The 18,205-nt window shown below is 35.9% G+C and overlaps 3 protein-coding genes across 6 annotated transcripts in view; all 3 read right to left on the bottom strand.

Moving 5' to 3' along the window:
• The window catches only part of LOC124392929 (hyaluronidase PH-20-like), a 5,583-nt gene extending 4,584 nt beyond the window's left edge, over positions 1-999 (bottom strand). The window contains exons 1-2 of one of the 2 annotated variants that reach the window (XM_046860225.1): positions 981-999; positions 497-589 (exon numbers count right to left, since the gene is read on the bottom strand). The gene's annotated coding sequence lies outside the window, so the exon portion shown is untranslated. Of the gene's footprint in view, positions 1-496; positions 626-980 lie in introns of those variants that run through there. The other variant, XM_046860226.1, reaches the window with a different exon arrangement.
• Positions 1,000-2,440: 1,441 nt separating this feature from the next.
• On the bottom strand, positions 2,441-4,385 carry LOC124392619 (hyaluronidase-5-like). Its single transcript, XM_046859765.1, has 3 exons — positions 3,453-4,385; positions 3,170-3,259; positions 2,441-2,776 (listed from the first exon to the last, which is right to left on the bottom strand). The coding sequence occupies exons 1-3, from the start codon at positions 4,383-4,385 to the stop codon at positions 2,441-2,443; spliced, it is 1,359 nt and encodes a 452-aa protein (XP_046715721.1).
• Positions 4,386-6,276: 1,891 nt separating this feature from the next.
• LOC124392928 (hyaluronidase-4-like) lies at positions 6,277-17,392 on the bottom strand. Of its 3 annotated transcripts, none has more exons than XM_046860223.1 (4): positions 17,301-17,392; positions 7,676-8,611; positions 7,475-7,564; positions 6,277-6,754 (listed from the first exon to the last, which is right to left on the bottom strand). In XM_046860223.1, exons 1-4 carry the CDS (start codon positions 17,382-17,384, stop codon positions 6,377-6,379), a joined length of 1,488 nt encoding a protein of 495 aa, XP_046716179.1. In that variant the 5' UTR covers positions 17,385-17,392; the 3' UTR covers positions 6,277-6,376. The 3 variants fall into 3 exon arrangements, with proteins under 3 accessions (XP_046716179.1, XP_046716178.1, XP_046716180.1); XM_046860222.1 differs by lacking the exons at positions 6,277-6,754; positions 7,475-7,564; positions 7,676-8,611 and adding exons at positions 9,220-11,583; positions 13,090-13,179; positions 14,047-15,035 and having other exon boundaries at positions 17,301-17,374; XM_046860224.1 differs by lacking the exons at positions 6,277-6,754; positions 7,475-7,564; positions 7,676-8,611 and adding exons at positions 9,220-11,583; positions 14,047-15,035 and having other exon boundaries at positions 17,301-17,374.
• Between the last annotated feature and the right edge of the window lie 813 nt (positions 17,393-18,205).

The raw sequence follows: 18,205 nt of genomic DNA, 5'->3' as shown, positions 1-18,205 counted from the left end.
ATGCCGAGGAAGCGCACCACAGACGCATTATTTTAGTTGTAACTGCCTTTACCTTTATTTTATGACACTGAGTTAGGACAACATTTGACAAGTTTCGTCTAGACAATAGACATATTAGTCCTAAAGCAGCTTTACATAGATAAATGGGTGATAAAATATTAATTTATGTTTGTGCCTATAAATGTAACTTTTTAATTGCTCCCTTGTGTCCAAATGAACACCTGAAGCAACCAAACAGATTCTCCTGCATTTTGTGGTAAAGTTTTTACACTTTGGTTTGTGGGTTTTTGTAACACTAACACAACCCCCCCTAAAAGAGCAACTGAACACAGAAACAAAGTGATAAACACAACTGAGTGGGTTAATATGTTTTACACTGAATTCTGTACTAAAGACGTTTTTGTTTGTACACAAGACAGACTTGAGAACCAAACTGACAATATGATGAAGCCAATTTTCTCAGATTAATGCTGAAAATCACAAACTCAGCACTTACCGAGAAACTAATCAGGCAGCTTCCACTCGGCCTACATCCTGCTCCAGTACGGGGTGAAAGGTCACAGTTAATTCCTCCTATGAGCACAGGTGACTGCAATTTTATGGAAATAATAAAATAAAATGGTCAAACCAATTCAAAATGCGCCCAAATCACTGCATTATGTATACCGCTTCCTGCTGTTATAATACGGAAATAATACAGCACTATTTCACTCAAATAAAAATCGCCGAATATATATTTAAAAACATGCACATTTGTATTAGGAGTCGTGGATTTCTTTAAAGTCAGATGCTCAGGAAATATAATTTTTTGTAAAATAAATAAATTAATACATTCATTAATAAATAAATAAAAAAAATATAAATAAACGCGCAGACCGCACCGTATTATACAATAACATGTGCAACTTTTTTTTACAGACAAATAAATATGTAACATATAAAGAAAGAAAAGAAAGAAATATAACCCATTAACAACACACTTTAGAGTTGTATAAACACTCAAAGAGCAAAATGAAAGGACATTTCCTGAAAAATCATGTTCACGGTTCCTGCACTCAGTCCAAATGCAGTTTAATATTCATCCACTAGATGGAGTGCAACACTCTCACCGCCCGTATCCCCTGCAATCCGTTTTCTCTCAACGCACAAAGTTGCGCTGGTTCCCTTAAACCATCATCTTTTAGTTCACAAAAGACACAGACGACTTCGGATTATAATTTTTTAATAAGATGATTTTTGAAACACTTACACTTTTAGGAAATGACGTTCAAATAGAATGCTTCATTAAAGCAGATTCATTTTCATCATTTTGATACCTGATCAACATCCCATAATAATAATAAGATGAAGAAGAAGAAGAAAAAGAAGAAGAAGAAAAATATATTTAACAGAGCATCACGTAACAATAAAATAATTAGTAATCACTCAGTATGACGTGTTAATACATTGATCAATCATAAATTAATGACCACCTGCCTAATATTGTGTTGGTCCCCCTTTTTTGCTGCCAAAACAGTCCTGACCCAACAACCATTAACAGCATTAACTTCTTCAGTAATTTGACCTACAGTAGCTTGTCTGTTAGATCGAACCACACAGGTCAGACTTTGCATCAATGAGCCTTGGCTGCCCATGACCCTGTTCCTTCCTTGGACCACTTTTGATAGATCCTGGAGACCAGGAACACCACACCAGAGGTGCAGTTTTGTAGATGCTCTGCCCCAGGCGTCTAGCCATAACATTTTAGCCCTTGTTAAACTCACTCAAATCCTTACACTTTCCCATTTACATTTACATTTACATTACATTACATTGTTCCTGCTTCTAACACAACAACTGTTGACAAAATGTTCACCTGCTGCCTAATATATCCCACCCACTAACAGGGTGCCATGATTAAGAGATAAACTCTCTTTTTATTAAACAATGTAGTGCATCTCTATCTATATCTCTGTGTCTCTGTCTCTATCTGTCTCTTTGAATTAAACAATGTATTGCAGCTCTCTTTTTTATATAAAACTCTTTAGTGCAGTTCTCTCTCTCTCTCTCTCTCTCTCTCTCTCTCTCTCTCTCTCTCTCTCTCTCTCTCTTTCTCTCTTTCTCTCTTTACCTTAAATCATGTAGTGCATCTCTATTTATTTATAAAAAGTTTTGTGCATCTTTTTCTCTTTTTTGATTAGACAATGAAATTCAGTACATACGTTACTATGAATAAAGGAAACATATAAGTGATGATTAAGACACGTAATCAGATACATTAAGACTATTACGGATTGGTTTTATTTCAATTATTGGTTTGTAGACAGGTTAATTCATTGTGCCTTTGCTATAATGTGTCTTTTCATATCTCATTCAGTTCTCAATGTATCATAGCTTCCAATAGATTTACAGCTCTAAATCATAAGTAAGGCACAGCAAAAAGATTTAGAAGATCTACTTATCACACTTGAATAACTACTGGAGTCTTGGGCTCTGAAATGGATGTGTTAGCAGAACACACTTTGCCTGCATAACACTGACAGGTAAACCTGTTTACAAAATCATTAAGATCACTTTGAGAAGGCACACCAACAGCCACGTATTTTCCAACATGCTGCTGAATACTGAAGTTATTCGGGTTCAGGTGCAGGTAGGCTGCTGAGTCGGGGTTCTGGCGAACACAGCGTCCGTTGCCTTGGCACAGCATCTGACTGCAGAGTTTTGCAGCTGCAGTTACATTGACCACGTATGGGTTGAGTGTAGAGGGCAGATAAGCTGCTAGTGCTTCACATGAAGACTGAAAGTGAGAGAGGGGAGAGAGAATAAATCACACACAACAACTTTATAATGGTAAAGTGTTTAGTTTAATTTGCTCCTGTTTGTTGAACATGTGATAATCATGTAATTATATAAACCAAATCTATGCAATATATGTGTCTCATCACATAAAATAAGGAGACTAAACATATGAATGCATATTATAGACAAAAGATGTAATATAGCATCTGAAGAATTTACATTTTTTTTATGTTTTTTATCATAGTGTAAATGTAAAAGAGCTGTATTTTAAATAGTAAAAACGGTGTGTAAAAGATTAATATTAGTAAAATGCATAATTAAAATGAATTATTTTAACTGAAGTTTGCCTTGTAGTTTCAATATTACATTTCAGTATATGATATTTGCATACCTTGCTGTTGTAGTCAGCACTTGCACCCCAGAGCACCACACCTGATGCACCTAAAGCTGCGCTCTCACCGACAGTATGGATTAGATCTTCCTGAGAAGAAGCAGACATATGATTAAAACTAAATCAGGGTTTTCTGCAAAGATTTTCTATATTTCTGATATAATGCAGTTCATAAAACTTAGGAAGTAAATACTTTGTTTGGACGTACTGTATATACAAAGTCAGTTTAGTTTTAGGTTGTAATAAAAATGGGATATATTTTTCCCTGAAACTTTTGTCTCACCTCACTCAGAAATACATTGTTCTGATTAGTGAAGACAGGACGTAAGTAGACATAAATTGGTTTAGAGTACAGAGGATTTGGAAGAGCAGACACCCTCATAGCTTCCTTCACACGACCCCGAACGAACAGAGCTGCCTTAGGTTGTTCTCTCAGACTGACTGGCAAATATGCTGATGGAAATAAAGCTGTACTGGACGCCCACAACCAAAGGAGTTCGTTGTTGCGGGTTTTCTCAATTGCTGGGCAGTCACCTGTGTAGCCTGAGGTACTCCAATCATAATTGTAGCAATCTGGAAATAGGTAGAAGCCCCATAGATAATTTGAACGCAGGTTGATCCCCAGCTGCATGGTCTTCTCCATGTAAGCCCTAGCTGCATTCTCAAATTGCTGCTTAGCAACAGCATCAACCTCACTGGGGGATAGAAGTGGATTCTTTTCCTTTGCATACTGAATGGAAAGCTTCCTGTAAATATCTTTGGAGTTCCAATTCCTGGCCCAGATTGGACGCCATTCTTCCCAGTCAATCACAGCTAAGCCTGGGGTGAACTCAAGAACATACTCTATGATATCTTTATGAGCTTTCACAAGGCTTGCTGTCAGGTTTCCTTTTTGTGGAATGCCACCATTAACTTGCTTCCCTGTACTAGGATCCGTGTATGGGTACAGTCCAAGCCGATTGGAGTAAAACAGAAAAAGAAACTGATTAGGCTCACTGGCTGGTGTGGTCACTGCTTGAAAGACAGAAAGAGCCAAAGGAATCTTGAGGTTTTGGCACACATGCGTAGGTGCATTCCATATGACCGCAAAAGGTGTATCCTTAAATATTGGAGTAGCTGTGAGCGGAATAGACAAGGCAGTGCCATGATAGCAGATTATAGAAAAGGTTAAAATCAGCAGATAAATTGGATGTCCTCTGTCACAGGGATAAATCATTGTCACACGCTTAAAGAAGTGAACAGCGATGTACAAGACATACGCATTACAGTATCCGAAATATTTTAAAATGATTGTTGATTTAAAAAAATAATCATGCAGACATACCACTGAAACTATTCTAAGCTGAGAAAAACAAACCACTTTAGTATAAGACTTGCAGCATTATATATATTTTCCAGCGTCTTATCTTATCATTGTTATATTTGTTTTTTATGATAATACTTTGTTGCCATCATGTAATTGGCAGGCATACCACTGTATTCCAAGACACCATGTACACACATATAGTTTGCCTAAAAATAATACATTTTCTATTCAAGTTTTATTGTTATACAAAATTGAATTTTTAACAAATATTTAATCTAGAAGATTTAATTCTATACGTTGTAAATAATTTATTAAAGCCTTAAATTGCATCTCATGAGGATGCAAATTAATGTGTTTTTCTGAGCTTTGCTAGTGCAGTGTGTATTTCACAACCTCCAGTGTCCTGGGTTTGATCCTGGACACATTTACCTTGGTTAAACGTGTGGTGTTTAAAAATACATGACTAAATCTTGCTGACTGAACAAAAACATATTGTGTTTATACCACTCAGTTAATTCACTTTCACAAATGCATAGTGAATTAGCCTTTTTACCACCATGTGTTTGTGAAATGGGAAAACCAAGTGGAAAAAACAGAGACTTTAGCAGAACATGCAAAATTCCGCACACACTGCAACCCAGCTTCAGGATTAAATCAGCGACCCTGGAAATATAATTCAGCAATGCTGCTCACTATACAATCCTGTTACCTACAAATTGTTTACTTTTTCTATGTTGTGGAATTTCCATTGGGCTTAACGTTTTATCAAAAATCTGACCTTGGAAATGGAAAAATATGTAAACGTCTCACTGAATGGTGGGCACACATTACCCAGGCTGTAATCTATGCTCTGTTTACTGATTAAAAGCATTAGTGCTACACTACACTTTTTATAGGACTTGTTCTATAGGATTTGTGTATATATATATATATATATATATATATATATATATATATATATATATATATATATATATATATATATATATATATATTTATATATACACTGCAATTTATTCATTTCTTTTTTAACATTTGTTCAAGTTGAATTATGCTTTGCTTATCACATCACAGACTCCATATCATTACATTTATATAATTAAGCACTGTAGTTTTCTGTCAAATAATTCTGTCAAATATTATTTGGTGATGACATTGTTTTATGATAATATATTGTTACCATTGTGTATTTGCGTTAACTGGTTAAATATGTGTGTGAACTCAAATAATATCTTCAGTAACTGCTTTATCCTAGACTGTGGCAGTTTTATTACGTTTCTGAGAGCCTTTGCAGTGTAGGTCTGCATATTTGTGTATTCCCCTCAAACAGAGCAATCTTAACTTCACCTTAAGCATTGTGTTATTTACTGAAGCTGTTGTTTTGGGGCAGATATTAAATAACAAATCATTTTCTAAAAGTAAAAAAGTGGGTATTTACCTGGGACTCATCTATTTAAATGGTTTTATGTGTTTTGCCAAAATTTAATTGAAAAAAAAAAAAAACCTGCTAAATAAATTATAGCCAGAACCTCACAGCATACCTGATTATTATTATTATTATTATTATTATTATTATTATTATTATTATTATTAATATTGTTATTATTATTATTATTATTATTAATATTGTTATTATTATTATTATTATTATTATTATTATTATTATTATTATTATTATTATATACTTTGATAATGTAGTACTGGACATTTAATACAGACACATGTTAAAGAAACATGAGATCTAACAAAAATTAAATATCACATATGCTCAGTGGAATGCAGTCATTTATTAATTGCAGAATTCATTACATGGGTAATAGGAAGGTATTATGATGCTGAATTGAATTCTTAGGAATCTTTATTTCCTCATTACATTTAGAAAGAAAACACATGAACAATTATTACAATTCACCAAACAGATATGCAGCAAGAAGAACTGTCAAAGGTCCAAGGACACTTCTATCACTATACGCAAATCCAGAGGGAATTTGAGCTGTGCATTTCTTGTCCTCATAGCACTGACAGGTGAAAGTGTCCGCCCAAGCAGTGAGGTCGGTGACAGACAATTCCCCAGTGACGTTATACTTCCCATCAATTTTCTGTATATTAAAGCTGTTCATGTTCAGGTGCAGGTAGTCGTCTGAATCATAGCTTTTACGCACACATCGGCCGTTACTTTGACACAGCAGGTCACTGCACAGTTTAGCTGCAGTTGTAACATTGATGATGTATTTATTTAGCATAGTAGCCAAGTATATGGAAAGAGATTCACATGATGCCTAAATGAAAAAAAAGAGAAATGAGATATTAACTGCTATATATAAACCTAGAGGAATGGCTGCAGTCTATAAATTGGAATTAGATTGTATTGAAACATTTAGTCATTAATCTTATGTTTAAAACATAAATCTTTTTTTACATTCTATATGCTGACACAGATATAGCAGCGATATACTGTAATCAGATGCCATATCACTATGAACTCCATATTACTTCAGACTGAGGTATGTATTAAAGCCCATCCAGTCAAACAGGTCAGTAAGAATTCAATAAGAAACGTTTGTCTATTACTGATTGTGAATTTCTTAACCGGTATAACTAAATATCACAGACCCAAATTTTACAGTCACCGAGACACATGCTCAATTAAATCAGCTAAAGCATGAATAACTGAGCATCTACACAGTCAGTTGATTAATAATGTTCTGTTCATTTCACTGTGTTCTGATGTTTTTTTAATTACCCATGTACAACTAAATACACAATTTAATGTAACTGGTTAATTCATGCACCTTAGCTTTAGGGCAGTATCTAAGATGATAATGATATGCATCTGTACTATCTGTATCCTGAAATAAATTATGAACTGTAGGCCACTGGTTTTAAAGCATTATTTGTAAGAACACCTTATGTAAACATAATCCATCCAATTTGGGATGTTCCATTTCTTATATTTTTGTGAAATGCTACTAATATTAATAATAATGATGACATACTACCTTTTCATTAAAATCATAGCTGGATCCCCAAAGCACACATCCAGCAGCCCCTAGCGCGGCACTCTCACCAATACTCCGAATCAAGTCAACCTGAGGAGAACCAAAATGACACATGTACACTACATTGCAATTTTTCCTTAGTATGTATTGTGATTGCTGCATTGCTATGCTATTAAAAGAAATATACAGAGATAATCTTGCCTCCTGCATGTATAGCTCCTGTTGTTCTCTCAGAAGGGGTCGCAAGTACAAATAAGTAGGAGCAGTGTAGGGCCGCCGAGACATTTCTGCTACTCTCATCGCCTCTAGCACCTGGTTTCGAATAAATAATGCTGCTTTCTGGGTTCCACTTATAGAAACAGGCATGTATGCTGATGGGTAGAGGGCAGTGCTTAACTCCCACAGCCAAAGAAGTTCATTGTTTAATTGTTTTGTGGTCTGAGAGCATCTCCCTGTATAGCCTGTTTTTTCAAAATCATAGTTGTAGCAGTCAGGAAACAAATAAAAGCCCCAGAGGAAATTTGGCCTTTGAGAGAGTCCTAACTTTAACGTTTCTTCCATGAAACTTCTGGCAGCTTTCTCGAATTGCCCTTTGGCTTTAAATGTAGCTTCTTTGCTTGAAAGAAAGGGATTCTCCTGCAGGGTGTAGTTTATGGACAGTGCCTTATAGATCTCTCTTAAATCTTCATTTCGGTCAAACAAAGGTAACCACTCCTCCCAGTCAAGGACAGCCAGGCCAGGTATGGATGATGGAATGTAATAGCTGAACTCTTTTTGGGCTTTCTGCAGACTGGCATCAAGGTCTCCCTTCTGTGGAATGCCACCATTGTACTGAGTCAATGTTTTAATGTCTGTGTAAGGAAAGCGCCCTATTCGATTTTTGTAGAAGAGAGTCAGTGTTTGGTTTGGGACTTTGGCTGGTGTGGTGATGGCCTGAAACACATTCAAGTCTAGGGGGACCTGCAGTTGATTGCATTTGTTGATGGGAGCATTCCATATGACTACAAACGGTTTAGAGAAAACTGGAGCCGCTGTTGGTGGAGGAGCTGCTGAAAAACACAATCCGGCCAGGTTCAAAAGGATGAGGGAAGGTAGATGATGCACAAGTCTCCATGTCATGCAGCCTGAAATTTCCACCTAAAAAACAAAAATAAGTACATCAGCCATTCTGTTAACACCTTCAAACACATCACTGGACCACTTTGTGAATCTACAGTATGTTGCCATACAGGCAGCCTCAGGTAAAGATTAAAGATAAGAAATTAAAAATAACACATTTGAAAGTAATATTCATAAAGGAATCTTTACAAAGGGGAAATGCTTTTAAACTGATATTGTTTTGATTTATACACTTTTGATATATTATACCATAATTGCAATTAGGCAAATGGGTATTGGGCAATTGGGTATTGTTATGACTTGTAATAACAATAATAATAATAATAATAATAATAATAATAATAATAATAATAATAATAATATACATAAATACAAACAGATTTTTGCTGATATTTTGTGGTCTCTGATATTTTATGCTAAGATTCAAAACTCTGACTATTGATGCTTGACTATTGATGTCTGACATTATCTCCATTTTGATAAGTGTTGTTTATGTGAGGAGGCCTAATAATGCAATGTATAAAGGTTTAACTTGATTGAAGCTGTTTAGCATGAAAAACACCAGCAAGAGATAAAAATGCCCAGCTTTTATTTAGAGCAAAACTCTTGGATTGGTCCAGAAAAGAAGAGGTTTATTACAGACATTAACAAGGTAAATGACAAAGAATACAATGGATGGAATCTCATATGATAGAAAATGTGGGAAATATTTTTGTCACAGCAGAAACATTTAACTGGACCTCATATCAGTGTGTTTAAGGCACACATGCACAAAAGTCAAATGTGCATTTTAAGCTCATATTAAAAAATTCTATATAAAATCTATATATTGAAAAATAGATCGATTTTTTTATTTTTAATATTTACAAGAAAAAACCAGACGGATAAATTGGGGAGGGTTGCGTTAGGAAGGGCATCCAGCGTAAAAACGTGCCAAATCAAATGTGCGGAGGATCCGCTGTGGCGACCCCTAACGGGAGAAGCCGAAAAGAAAGTTACAAGAAAAACCCAGACATGTCAATACATGTATTAAAGAATATAAAAACAAACAAGCAATCAAAATCAGTTTCTTTTTATTTATTAATATGTATTTATTTATAGTGCATTCTAGCTCAGGCAGTACATGCCTTCATGTAATATTTGATTAATATTATAGCCAGTACAAAATTGTTGCTACAAAATTCTTCACAAATCAATAAATGAAGATGTGATTTTAGTGGAATATGTTACCCAGATGATGTAAAAAAAATAAATAAAATTGCCAACAGTTTGTAGAAATGCTATTGATTAAAAAAAAAGTCATGTGAAAATATTGTACATTTCATGTTAATGACTTTTGATGTACTTAAGACCTTAATGATGTGCTAAACAAGGTATAAAAGCACCTCTCGTATGTTCTAAATATTGAAATTAACATTTCTAAAAGATGAGAAAAATTACATAAAATGAGGTATATGCATTACTCTCTGCTTTGCTTTAATTGAAAATTTGTTTTTATTTGAAATTTATAGGCTACTATAACATGTAGTACATGTTAGTACTGGAAAAGGTATGGTAATAATGTTTGTGCTTGGTTTTGTTAAAACTTATTCAGTTTCTATATATATATATTTCAAAACATCCAAAGTACCGTTGTATAATTAATTAAACTGCAAATCTAGATTTTTTTCCTAAAGTTTTGAAAAATAGAGATTTTGCAAAAAAGAAAAATATAGAAAAGACATATAAAATATTTACTAAATTGTATTTACATTTGTCCAACATTCAGATTGTCTTTTACCATGATTTTTGGTAATATTTTCAAGTGATGTTTGATAAAAAAAAATAAAAAAAAGTACAGAAAATTACACCTTAAAATGTTTTTTAGGTTAATGAGATAGATAGATCGCCTTAAAAAAAGTATGTATCTTTTCACTTAGCTGTTAGGTATAGCAATTATTTGCCTTAAGTGCAGCTTAATTTCAATTGAGAATCTGTTTTGTAATAATTATTGGATCATTGGACTGTATAAAACTTTGGATAAAACCCTCATTATATTCTTGTCTTAAACTATAGAGTAAAACCCAAACTACTTATACAACAGAGAATAATAATTAAGTGCTTCGTGTGTGCGTGTGTGTGTGCGTGTGTGTGTTTTTAATGATAAGCCAAGAGTTAATCAGTAATCTTGGAATCATCATTAAGAAAATGAGCTGAATTTAGAATAAGTGGTGTCTGAAATACAACCTTATTAAACATATATGTGAATAATTAGGATATGTATATAGATAGAGAGTTTCAGGTTAAACAACATTTGCCTATTATAATATTGTTTGATTACTATAGTAAATTAAGTACATTACTATAGTTTGTGCAAATAAAATATTTAACAAGTAGAAGTATTTAAGGTAGATGATATCAGGAAAAAAGCAGTCATTAACTATTTTCCTGTTGCTTCAAGTGATATCAACCTATATCATGACTGCAAAACATGAAGTGGCTGCATACAAACATTGGTCACTACATGTGCCATTGGATAGCTGTACCACAGTGCTTAAAATTTAGCTAAAAGTAAACAGGATGAAAAGCACCACTAGGACAGGAGCATTTCCCACAGTCTCAGCAGCAGAGCTTTCTGACACTCGATCCTGTTCTTTCTTCTCCACATCCTTCTCTTTCTCCTCGACGTCTGCTGTGTGCGTTGACTCTGTACTGTCACAGTGCTCACCCTCATACCCTTCATAACAGTGGCAGTAGAACCTTTCTGCCAGTTGTTGTAGTTCGTGCGGGGAATACTGACCAGTGACAGTGAATGTGCCATTGCGGTTTGATCGGATGCGGTAGCTTGGGCGATTCAGGTGCAAGAAATGCGGTGCATGTGGGTCTCTCCGAATGCAACGACCATTAGACTGGCACAGATAATCACTGCACACTTCAGATGCCCGGGTCACGTTGGTGATGTACTGGCCAAGTCTGTAGCTCAAAAATGTTTTTACCCTGGAACAGTTTTGCTGCAATGACATGTTAGGAAACAATTAATAAAGACTGATTAAACCCCATCACTTGTGTATAAATCTGTTGAATATCACTGACCCCATACACAGTCGAACAAAAGGGATGGGTTCATTTCGCAAGAGACTGGAGTTTTTAGTAGTAATTTTTTTTGCTACAGTAATAAATAGAATGTGTAAATTTTCTGTACTGGTAGCCAAATTACTATTAACATCTACATAACCGCATGTTAGCAAAAATGGTGCGAAAATGGTGGCAATGCAGTTAGACTTTCCTACACCATGCAGCAGGAGGAAGACATAATGCTGTTTGGATTATGAAATTACTTGGATTTCAGCATGCCACATTCATTGTGACATGCATAAAATGTGGACTGTGGACTAAATCAGTACTTAACAACTCCCTTTTTGGCATATATACAGTTGGTAGATCTATTTTGTAGGATTCTATTTGTTCTTCTATCCTCCACTATTTCTTGCAGAATGTTTATAGTGCTGCACAGCTTGATTAAGATCTAACTTCATCAGATGACTATCAGATCAGAAAGCTGTAAGGTTTATTCCAAAATCTTCAACTTGCATTCCTGGAAGTAGTTTATGTGTGAATTTTGAAATATGTGTTTGGATCAAATTTTCTGGTGAGGAAGCTAATCTATTTTTTTTTCAGCTTCAGTTTCTTGACTGATTGTGTCACATTCATTTTGAGAATGTGCTAAGATTTTTGGAATCAACTCTTCTATTTAACTGTACAGCATTTGCTGTGCTACTGACTGCCACACAGCCACAAAGCATAATAGACTCAACCCCATGCTTAAGAGCTGGGCAAGGTGTTCTTTTCATCAAATGTTGCTGTTTTTTTCCAGCATACCTTCAGTAAAAGAGTCATTTTTTTCTTCATTAAGCATCAGGACATATTTCTAAAATGCATCTAGCTTATCTAGATGTTGTTTAGCATACTTCAAGTGTTGACTTGTGGCTTTTGTCAGCTAAACCTTCCTGCAGGTCCTAAATGTCATTTTGGGGATTTGCCTCGCCTTTCATCCCAGTGTACTGGCATTTCATTCAGACACTTTTCTTGGTCTTTCAGATCTTGCAATGACTTCTACAGTTGCCTGTTTCTGCAATTTATTAATGATAATTCTGACTGTGGAGATTATGAGCTTAAAGGACTTTGATATATTTATAGCCTTTTCCCTGTAGTGAGCTTCATTTTTAGACCCTCTGTCAACTGCTTAGTGGAGCCCATGGTTGTTGAGTGTTAGTATGAGGTTTGAAAAGTCAATTTATAACACTCTGGAATTGTTATAGCGAATAAAAATTCTTAGCCTGCCTAATGAATCAAATAAGGCCTAAAAAGTTAATTTAGTTCTGTGAATTTACTACTGGATGGGTGTCCAAACGTTTACACATGCCATAATAATTGTAACTGTGCATTGACATTTACAGGAAATGTGAATTTAGTAATCCAATCCAAAAGATATGAATAAAAAGTTAACACAAACTTACTCTAGAAGATGTAAGGTTAAGGTCACCCCAAATCACAAAGCCTGCAGCACCTAAAGCAGCACTTTCCCCTATTGTGTGTACTAAATCCTTCTGTGAAATACAATAAAATAAGCTTACAAAGGGTTTTCTGTATAATAAAGTGGACATCATGTTTACTATGGACTTTATGATCAAATGTCATTCAAAATGTGTATACTGAAATCATGTTATTAATATTAATGGTATAGCTTGTTCTTCATGAGACTAAATGTTAAATGTCTAACCACAAAAGGGTGTGTTTTGTTTTATCCAAGTTACACTAGTAAGCAATATAGATGCCCCAATATTATGGCTTTTATCATTAAACATATCAGGAGGTTATATCTGGGGTAAGGGAACAAGGTGATGCAGTCAATAATGATTTACTAGGCTTGTGTCAGAAACTAACAACGTGCAGGTGCAGGTGAAGCCAATTTTTAGAGGAACTGAGAATTAGCATAAATAGCACACAATGGTCAAAGACAAAAAGTGACACCCCATGGGGCACCAACAAGTTTTCAGTTTATGAAATTAACATACTGTAAATGTGACAAACCAGCAGCTGAATAATAATGCTGCTGCAAATAATTGTATTATTGCTACTAACTCATTAATGTCTATTGATTTCTATCTTTATATGTAACATTTTCAGCAGACATTGTAAATTTAAAAAATACACTCTGATAACTTCTAACAAAATAGTACAATATAACCATATCATATTATGTATAAGACATGAATAGAGAACCCAATATCCTGCACATTTGTTGGGGGGGGCTGTTAAGTTATCAACTTAACAGCCTGTTAAGTTATCAACTTAACAGGGTTTTCACTCTTTCAATATTACAGAGTGAAAAATACAAAATATGCAGGATATTAGATACTGCAGGATCACTGTTCGGATTGCTTTTACATGCTACAAGCAGTATGTGTATTTACCTCTGTCAGGAATGTCATGGCTTCATCTCTGTAGCCGAGCCTTGTGTACACAAACGTTGGCAGCTCGTATGGCAGTGAATTCATGGAAGCAAGCCTTAGAGACTCCAGTACCCTGTTCTGGCAAAAATGCAGGTTGCGAATGCTGTCCATGTGGTCTCTTCGGATTGCCATTGCAGGAAAGAGTGCAGTACTGCTGTTCCACAACCAGAGCAGTTCATCATTGCGGACTTTCTCCAAAATGGGGCAGTAGCCGCTATAATTGTGTGTATGCACATTGTAGTTATGGCAATCTGGATATAGGTAAAAGCCCCATAGGCCTTTTGGTCGAGCCCGTGTGCCAAGCTCCAGCGTGCCCTGCATAAATGCCATGGCACTCTTTTCGAAGCGTAGACGTGCCAGTTCCTCTATTTGATCATCTGTCACATTGATATAGGCTCGGGAGACAAGTTCACGTGACCGTTGCCGATAGATGTCTTTTTTTTGCCAGTTGCGGCTCCACTGTGGCCTCCAGTACTCCCAGTCAATGATGGCTAGGCCATGGAAATCTTCTGAGGGAATGAAATGTGCAATGTCTTTGCTAGCTTTGTGGAGGTGAGCTTCTAGACTGCAGTTCTGAGGAAGGCCCCCATTCACAGCCTCGCCTTGCTCTGTATAAAATGGATAGTAACCCAGACGGTTTGGATAGAAGATGGTGACATCCTGGCCTGTATGGACAGCTCGTGGACTGCCACTAATGTGAAAAAGGTCCAGACTTATGTTCATGTTGTATTTGACAGTACACAAGTCGAGAGGTGCGTTCCATGCAGCCAAGAATGGCTTGCGTCCCACCAGGGGCAGCTTGGCAGGCTTCTGGCTGAATGCAGCATGTACCAAGGGTAATAGCCAGGTGAGGACAAGGGCACAAGCAATAGGCAGGGCTTGATGCGAGGCCCAGCAGGGCACACCGGGCATCCTGCTTTTTGACTCACCAAAAAGAACTGTCAATCATCCTATGAGCAAGGACAGGGACAGGATTAGAGATGAATTGGAGGGAGATGACTTAATAGTGGCACTTATTTTAGCATAAGGTGGAGATTTTCCAGCCAATTTTAAAAGCAAATATGACTTTTTATCTAATTATAATTTCTGCTTCAGTAGTAGAACAAAACAGTTGGTCTTTTCAGCTGTTAAGCTCACTCACAGCAACTGAGTAATGAGTTAACATTGAGATTAAACACAATTTCAAGAAAATGGCTCTAAAATGCAAACAAAACCTCAAAACACAAAATACAATCGATGAATCTTAGGCCATTTTGAATTTAGCCATTAACAGAAAGCAAAAGAAGTTTAACAATAGAGTGTTTTTTTTCTGAGACTCTTGCTGGTTTAACTGTTATTCACATGGCACATTGAGGATTTCAGTCTGCAAGCAAAGCGTGCTCAGTCGACTATCAGAGTAATAAGCACATCCAACCACTTGTACAAACCAGAATGGTAGCCACATACCCATAATCATAGCTGCCCTTGCCAGAAGCCTGCCTGAAAACTTGAGCTTTCAGTCAAATGTCTCCCAACACTTGATGATGTTCATAAGAAATTACAATGTCTTCGGGGTGTTTCATATTGTGGTTCTATACAGAAATGTTGGTTTAATAAATATACTTACGAAATTCAGAGAAATGTTATATTTCAAGCTCCAAAAATGGTGCAGTTGATGTGATTCAAGACATAGGCAGAAAATGAGTCTGAAAATATTGTAAATAGAAACTTAACCACAGGATTTACAACATCGAGCTATGTGTGGAATCTTTCCGTAGTAACCATGGTGATAATAACATATCGTTAAATATTATTAATGACACTCATCTGCTAAATCAATACTTGAAAACCGTGGTTCGGGATGAAATATTGTAGATGAAGGCAGCCTGCTAATCACAGGGGTGGTTACTTTAGTGTGTCGGAAAATCTTTTTGCTAAATGCATTGGATCATACTGCTGATGGCTTCAGTTCTATGCCATGAAGGGGATAAATATCACATCCTGCACTGATCAGGGGCAAGCCTTTAAAATATAACTGGCTATGTTTGAGTACTTTTGGTAAACTTCTATATGCGATAGCTCTATTGAAAAAAAAAAAAGTATTTCATAATTCTTACATATTAAGTATTCAAAGCTCTCTTTAACAACACTAAGAGAGGTTAAACAACAAAAATACCTCTGATCTGCAGTTTTGGAAATGCACAAAATAATCCATAAAAATTGTACGTTTGTAATGAGCAGCTCCAAGACACAGAAATAAACTATACCGAATTGCAACACTGTTGGTGTTGGAAAGATGTATTTATCTCTGAGCTTCCTGAAAACCTCAACTGTCTCTGGTTGTAATTATGATAAGTGTTTGTTGGTAAATGTTTTTTTATGGAAAACTTTCAGTCACAGTCTTCAGAGAAACCACAGACGGCACAGAGTCAACCTGAAGAAAACATTACAAAGCATCTTCATTCAACTTGGAAATATAGCACTAAACGCAAACAAATATAACACGCAACACTTTCCACAAGTAAAAGCAGCTGGTCTTCAATAACAAAGGCTTAAGTCTTACTTTAAATTAAATGGTTTAGTATGAAAGACACAGGCAGAATTGTAGTTTAAGTATCATTAAACAACATTTCATTCTTCTGTTTATTGTTCATGTATAATTAGGTACATTCTCAGTTAGTGTAAACTGTTTTAAACAGGAAGTAACTGTATCCATTCAACTAGTATAGATTAAACATTGCCCTTTAGATTATACTTTATTTAGTATGTGGTTGATTTCTGGAGGGATCTAAATCACTGCACAGCTTAATTCCATTTCTTCAGTGAACCGGAGGTCATGGCAAGAATTGTTTGATCTGTGACCTCGTAACAACCCCAGACAGCAACCCAGACAATGGGATCTACAGTATAGCACTTCTTAACAGACTAGCTTTCAATCCAATCTAAGACGTTTCGTTTTAAAAGCTGTCTTTATGTTTTGCACAACTCAGTTTCTGTTTTATTCTCTAGATGACATCCTTTGCTTAAAATATACCATTATACCCCTTGTTATTTATCTGTCACCAGCAGAAATACTAATCATAGTTATTTTGTAAGTTGTGCTTTATATTGTAGTTCATATAAGACAGTAGTATAGAAGCACACAAACATGTAGTCGTTACCTGTTTTCTCTTCTCTGTAGGCTTTAATGGCAAGGACAGTACAGTGTGTGTGTGTGTGTGTGTAAGAGTACTCACTCGAAGTTTCTGCAAGTCTGTTTCAGCACCACTGCTCTGGGCACACGTTACATGGCCCTTTCTGCATCCCCAGTATGTGAACATACTTTCTGTCGAACAATTCATACACCACACTTTTATATACAGAGGGAGAGAATGGGAGAGTAAAAAAAGGGAAAGTTTCCTGAGAGGGAGGAGAAAACAACCACTGAGTCTCAAGGGAAAAGAACCACAACACTGTGATTAACATAGAGGGAGGAGAGAGAGAGAGAGAGAGAGAGAGAGAGAGAGAGAGAGAGAAAGTTCATATTCCATTGACTAAGTGAGAAAGTTTGTATGGGTTTGTACAGTATGAGAAGGTGGTGTGTGTGTGTGTGTGTGTGTGTGTGTGTGTGTGTGTGTGTGTGTGTGTGTGTGTATGTGTGTGTGTGTGTGCGTGCGCATTACGTCCACATTTATTTCACATCTTCACACCTGGCATGTTCATGGTCCATGTAGTTTTCATGGACAGTGGGTTTTTGTGTGTGTGTGTGTGTGTGTGTGTGTGTGTGTGTGTGTGTGTGTGTGTGTGTGTGTGTGTGTGTGTGTTAAGACTCTATAGCTCCTTATATCACTCTTCTTGTAACCTGTCATTGTCTTCTTTTGTCTTCTTAGTCATTACCTGTCGTTGTTATTGTTGTTGTTGTGGTAGACTAGACATTAGTCAGAAATGTATTTTGGTAGATATAATTAAGGTTGTGAAAAACAATAGTTCCAAAGTTGGCATGGTGCAGTGCTACAGTTTAGAGCTGATATGCTATGTCTTAACATTAATCATAGCTCAAGAGAGGTGCTCAACAATGCAATCCTAAATAAATATTATTTGTGAGATATTTGTACCTATCTCTGTGGATTTTGCTGTGATTTATTATAGTGACATGTGTAAG

The sequence above is a fragment of the Silurus meridionalis genome, chromosome 10 (assembly GCF_014805685.1).
Source record: "Silurus meridionalis isolate SWU-2019-XX chromosome 10, ASM1480568v1, whole genome shotgun sequence".
NCBI lineage: Eukaryota > Metazoa > Chordata > Actinopteri > Siluriformes > Siluridae > Silurus > Silurus meridionalis.
Note: the sequence above shows the minus strand (reverse complement) of the source record. Positions and strands in the feature narration are given on the sequence as shown.

Bases quoted from the DNA above. Each gene is read 5' to 3' on its own strand.
- LOC124392619 (XM_046859765.1), bottom strand. From the start codon at position 4,385: ATGATTTATCCCTGTGACAGAGGACATCCAATTTATCTGCTGATTTTA. The intron at 3,260-3,452 runs GTGAGACAAAAG...GCTTCTTCTCAG, and splicing joins ACAATGTATTTCTGAGTGAG to GAAGATCTAATCCATACTGT. The intron at 2,777-3,169 runs GTATGCAAATAT...TCTCACTTTCAG, and splicing joins GTGCTGACTACAACAGCAAG to TCTTCATGTGAAGCACTAGC.
- LOC124392928 (XM_046860222.1), bottom strand. From the start codon at position 14,997: ATGCCCGGTGTGCCCTGCTGGGCCTCGCATCAAGCCCTGCCTATTGCT. The intron at 13,180-14,046 runs GTAAATACACAT...TGTATTTCACAG, and splicing joins CCATGACATTCCTGACAGAG to AAGGATTTAGTACACACAAT. The intron at 11,584-13,089 runs GTAAGTTTGTGT...ATGTCATTGCAG, and splicing joins TTAACCTTACATCTTCTAGA to CAAAACTGTTCCAGGGTAAA.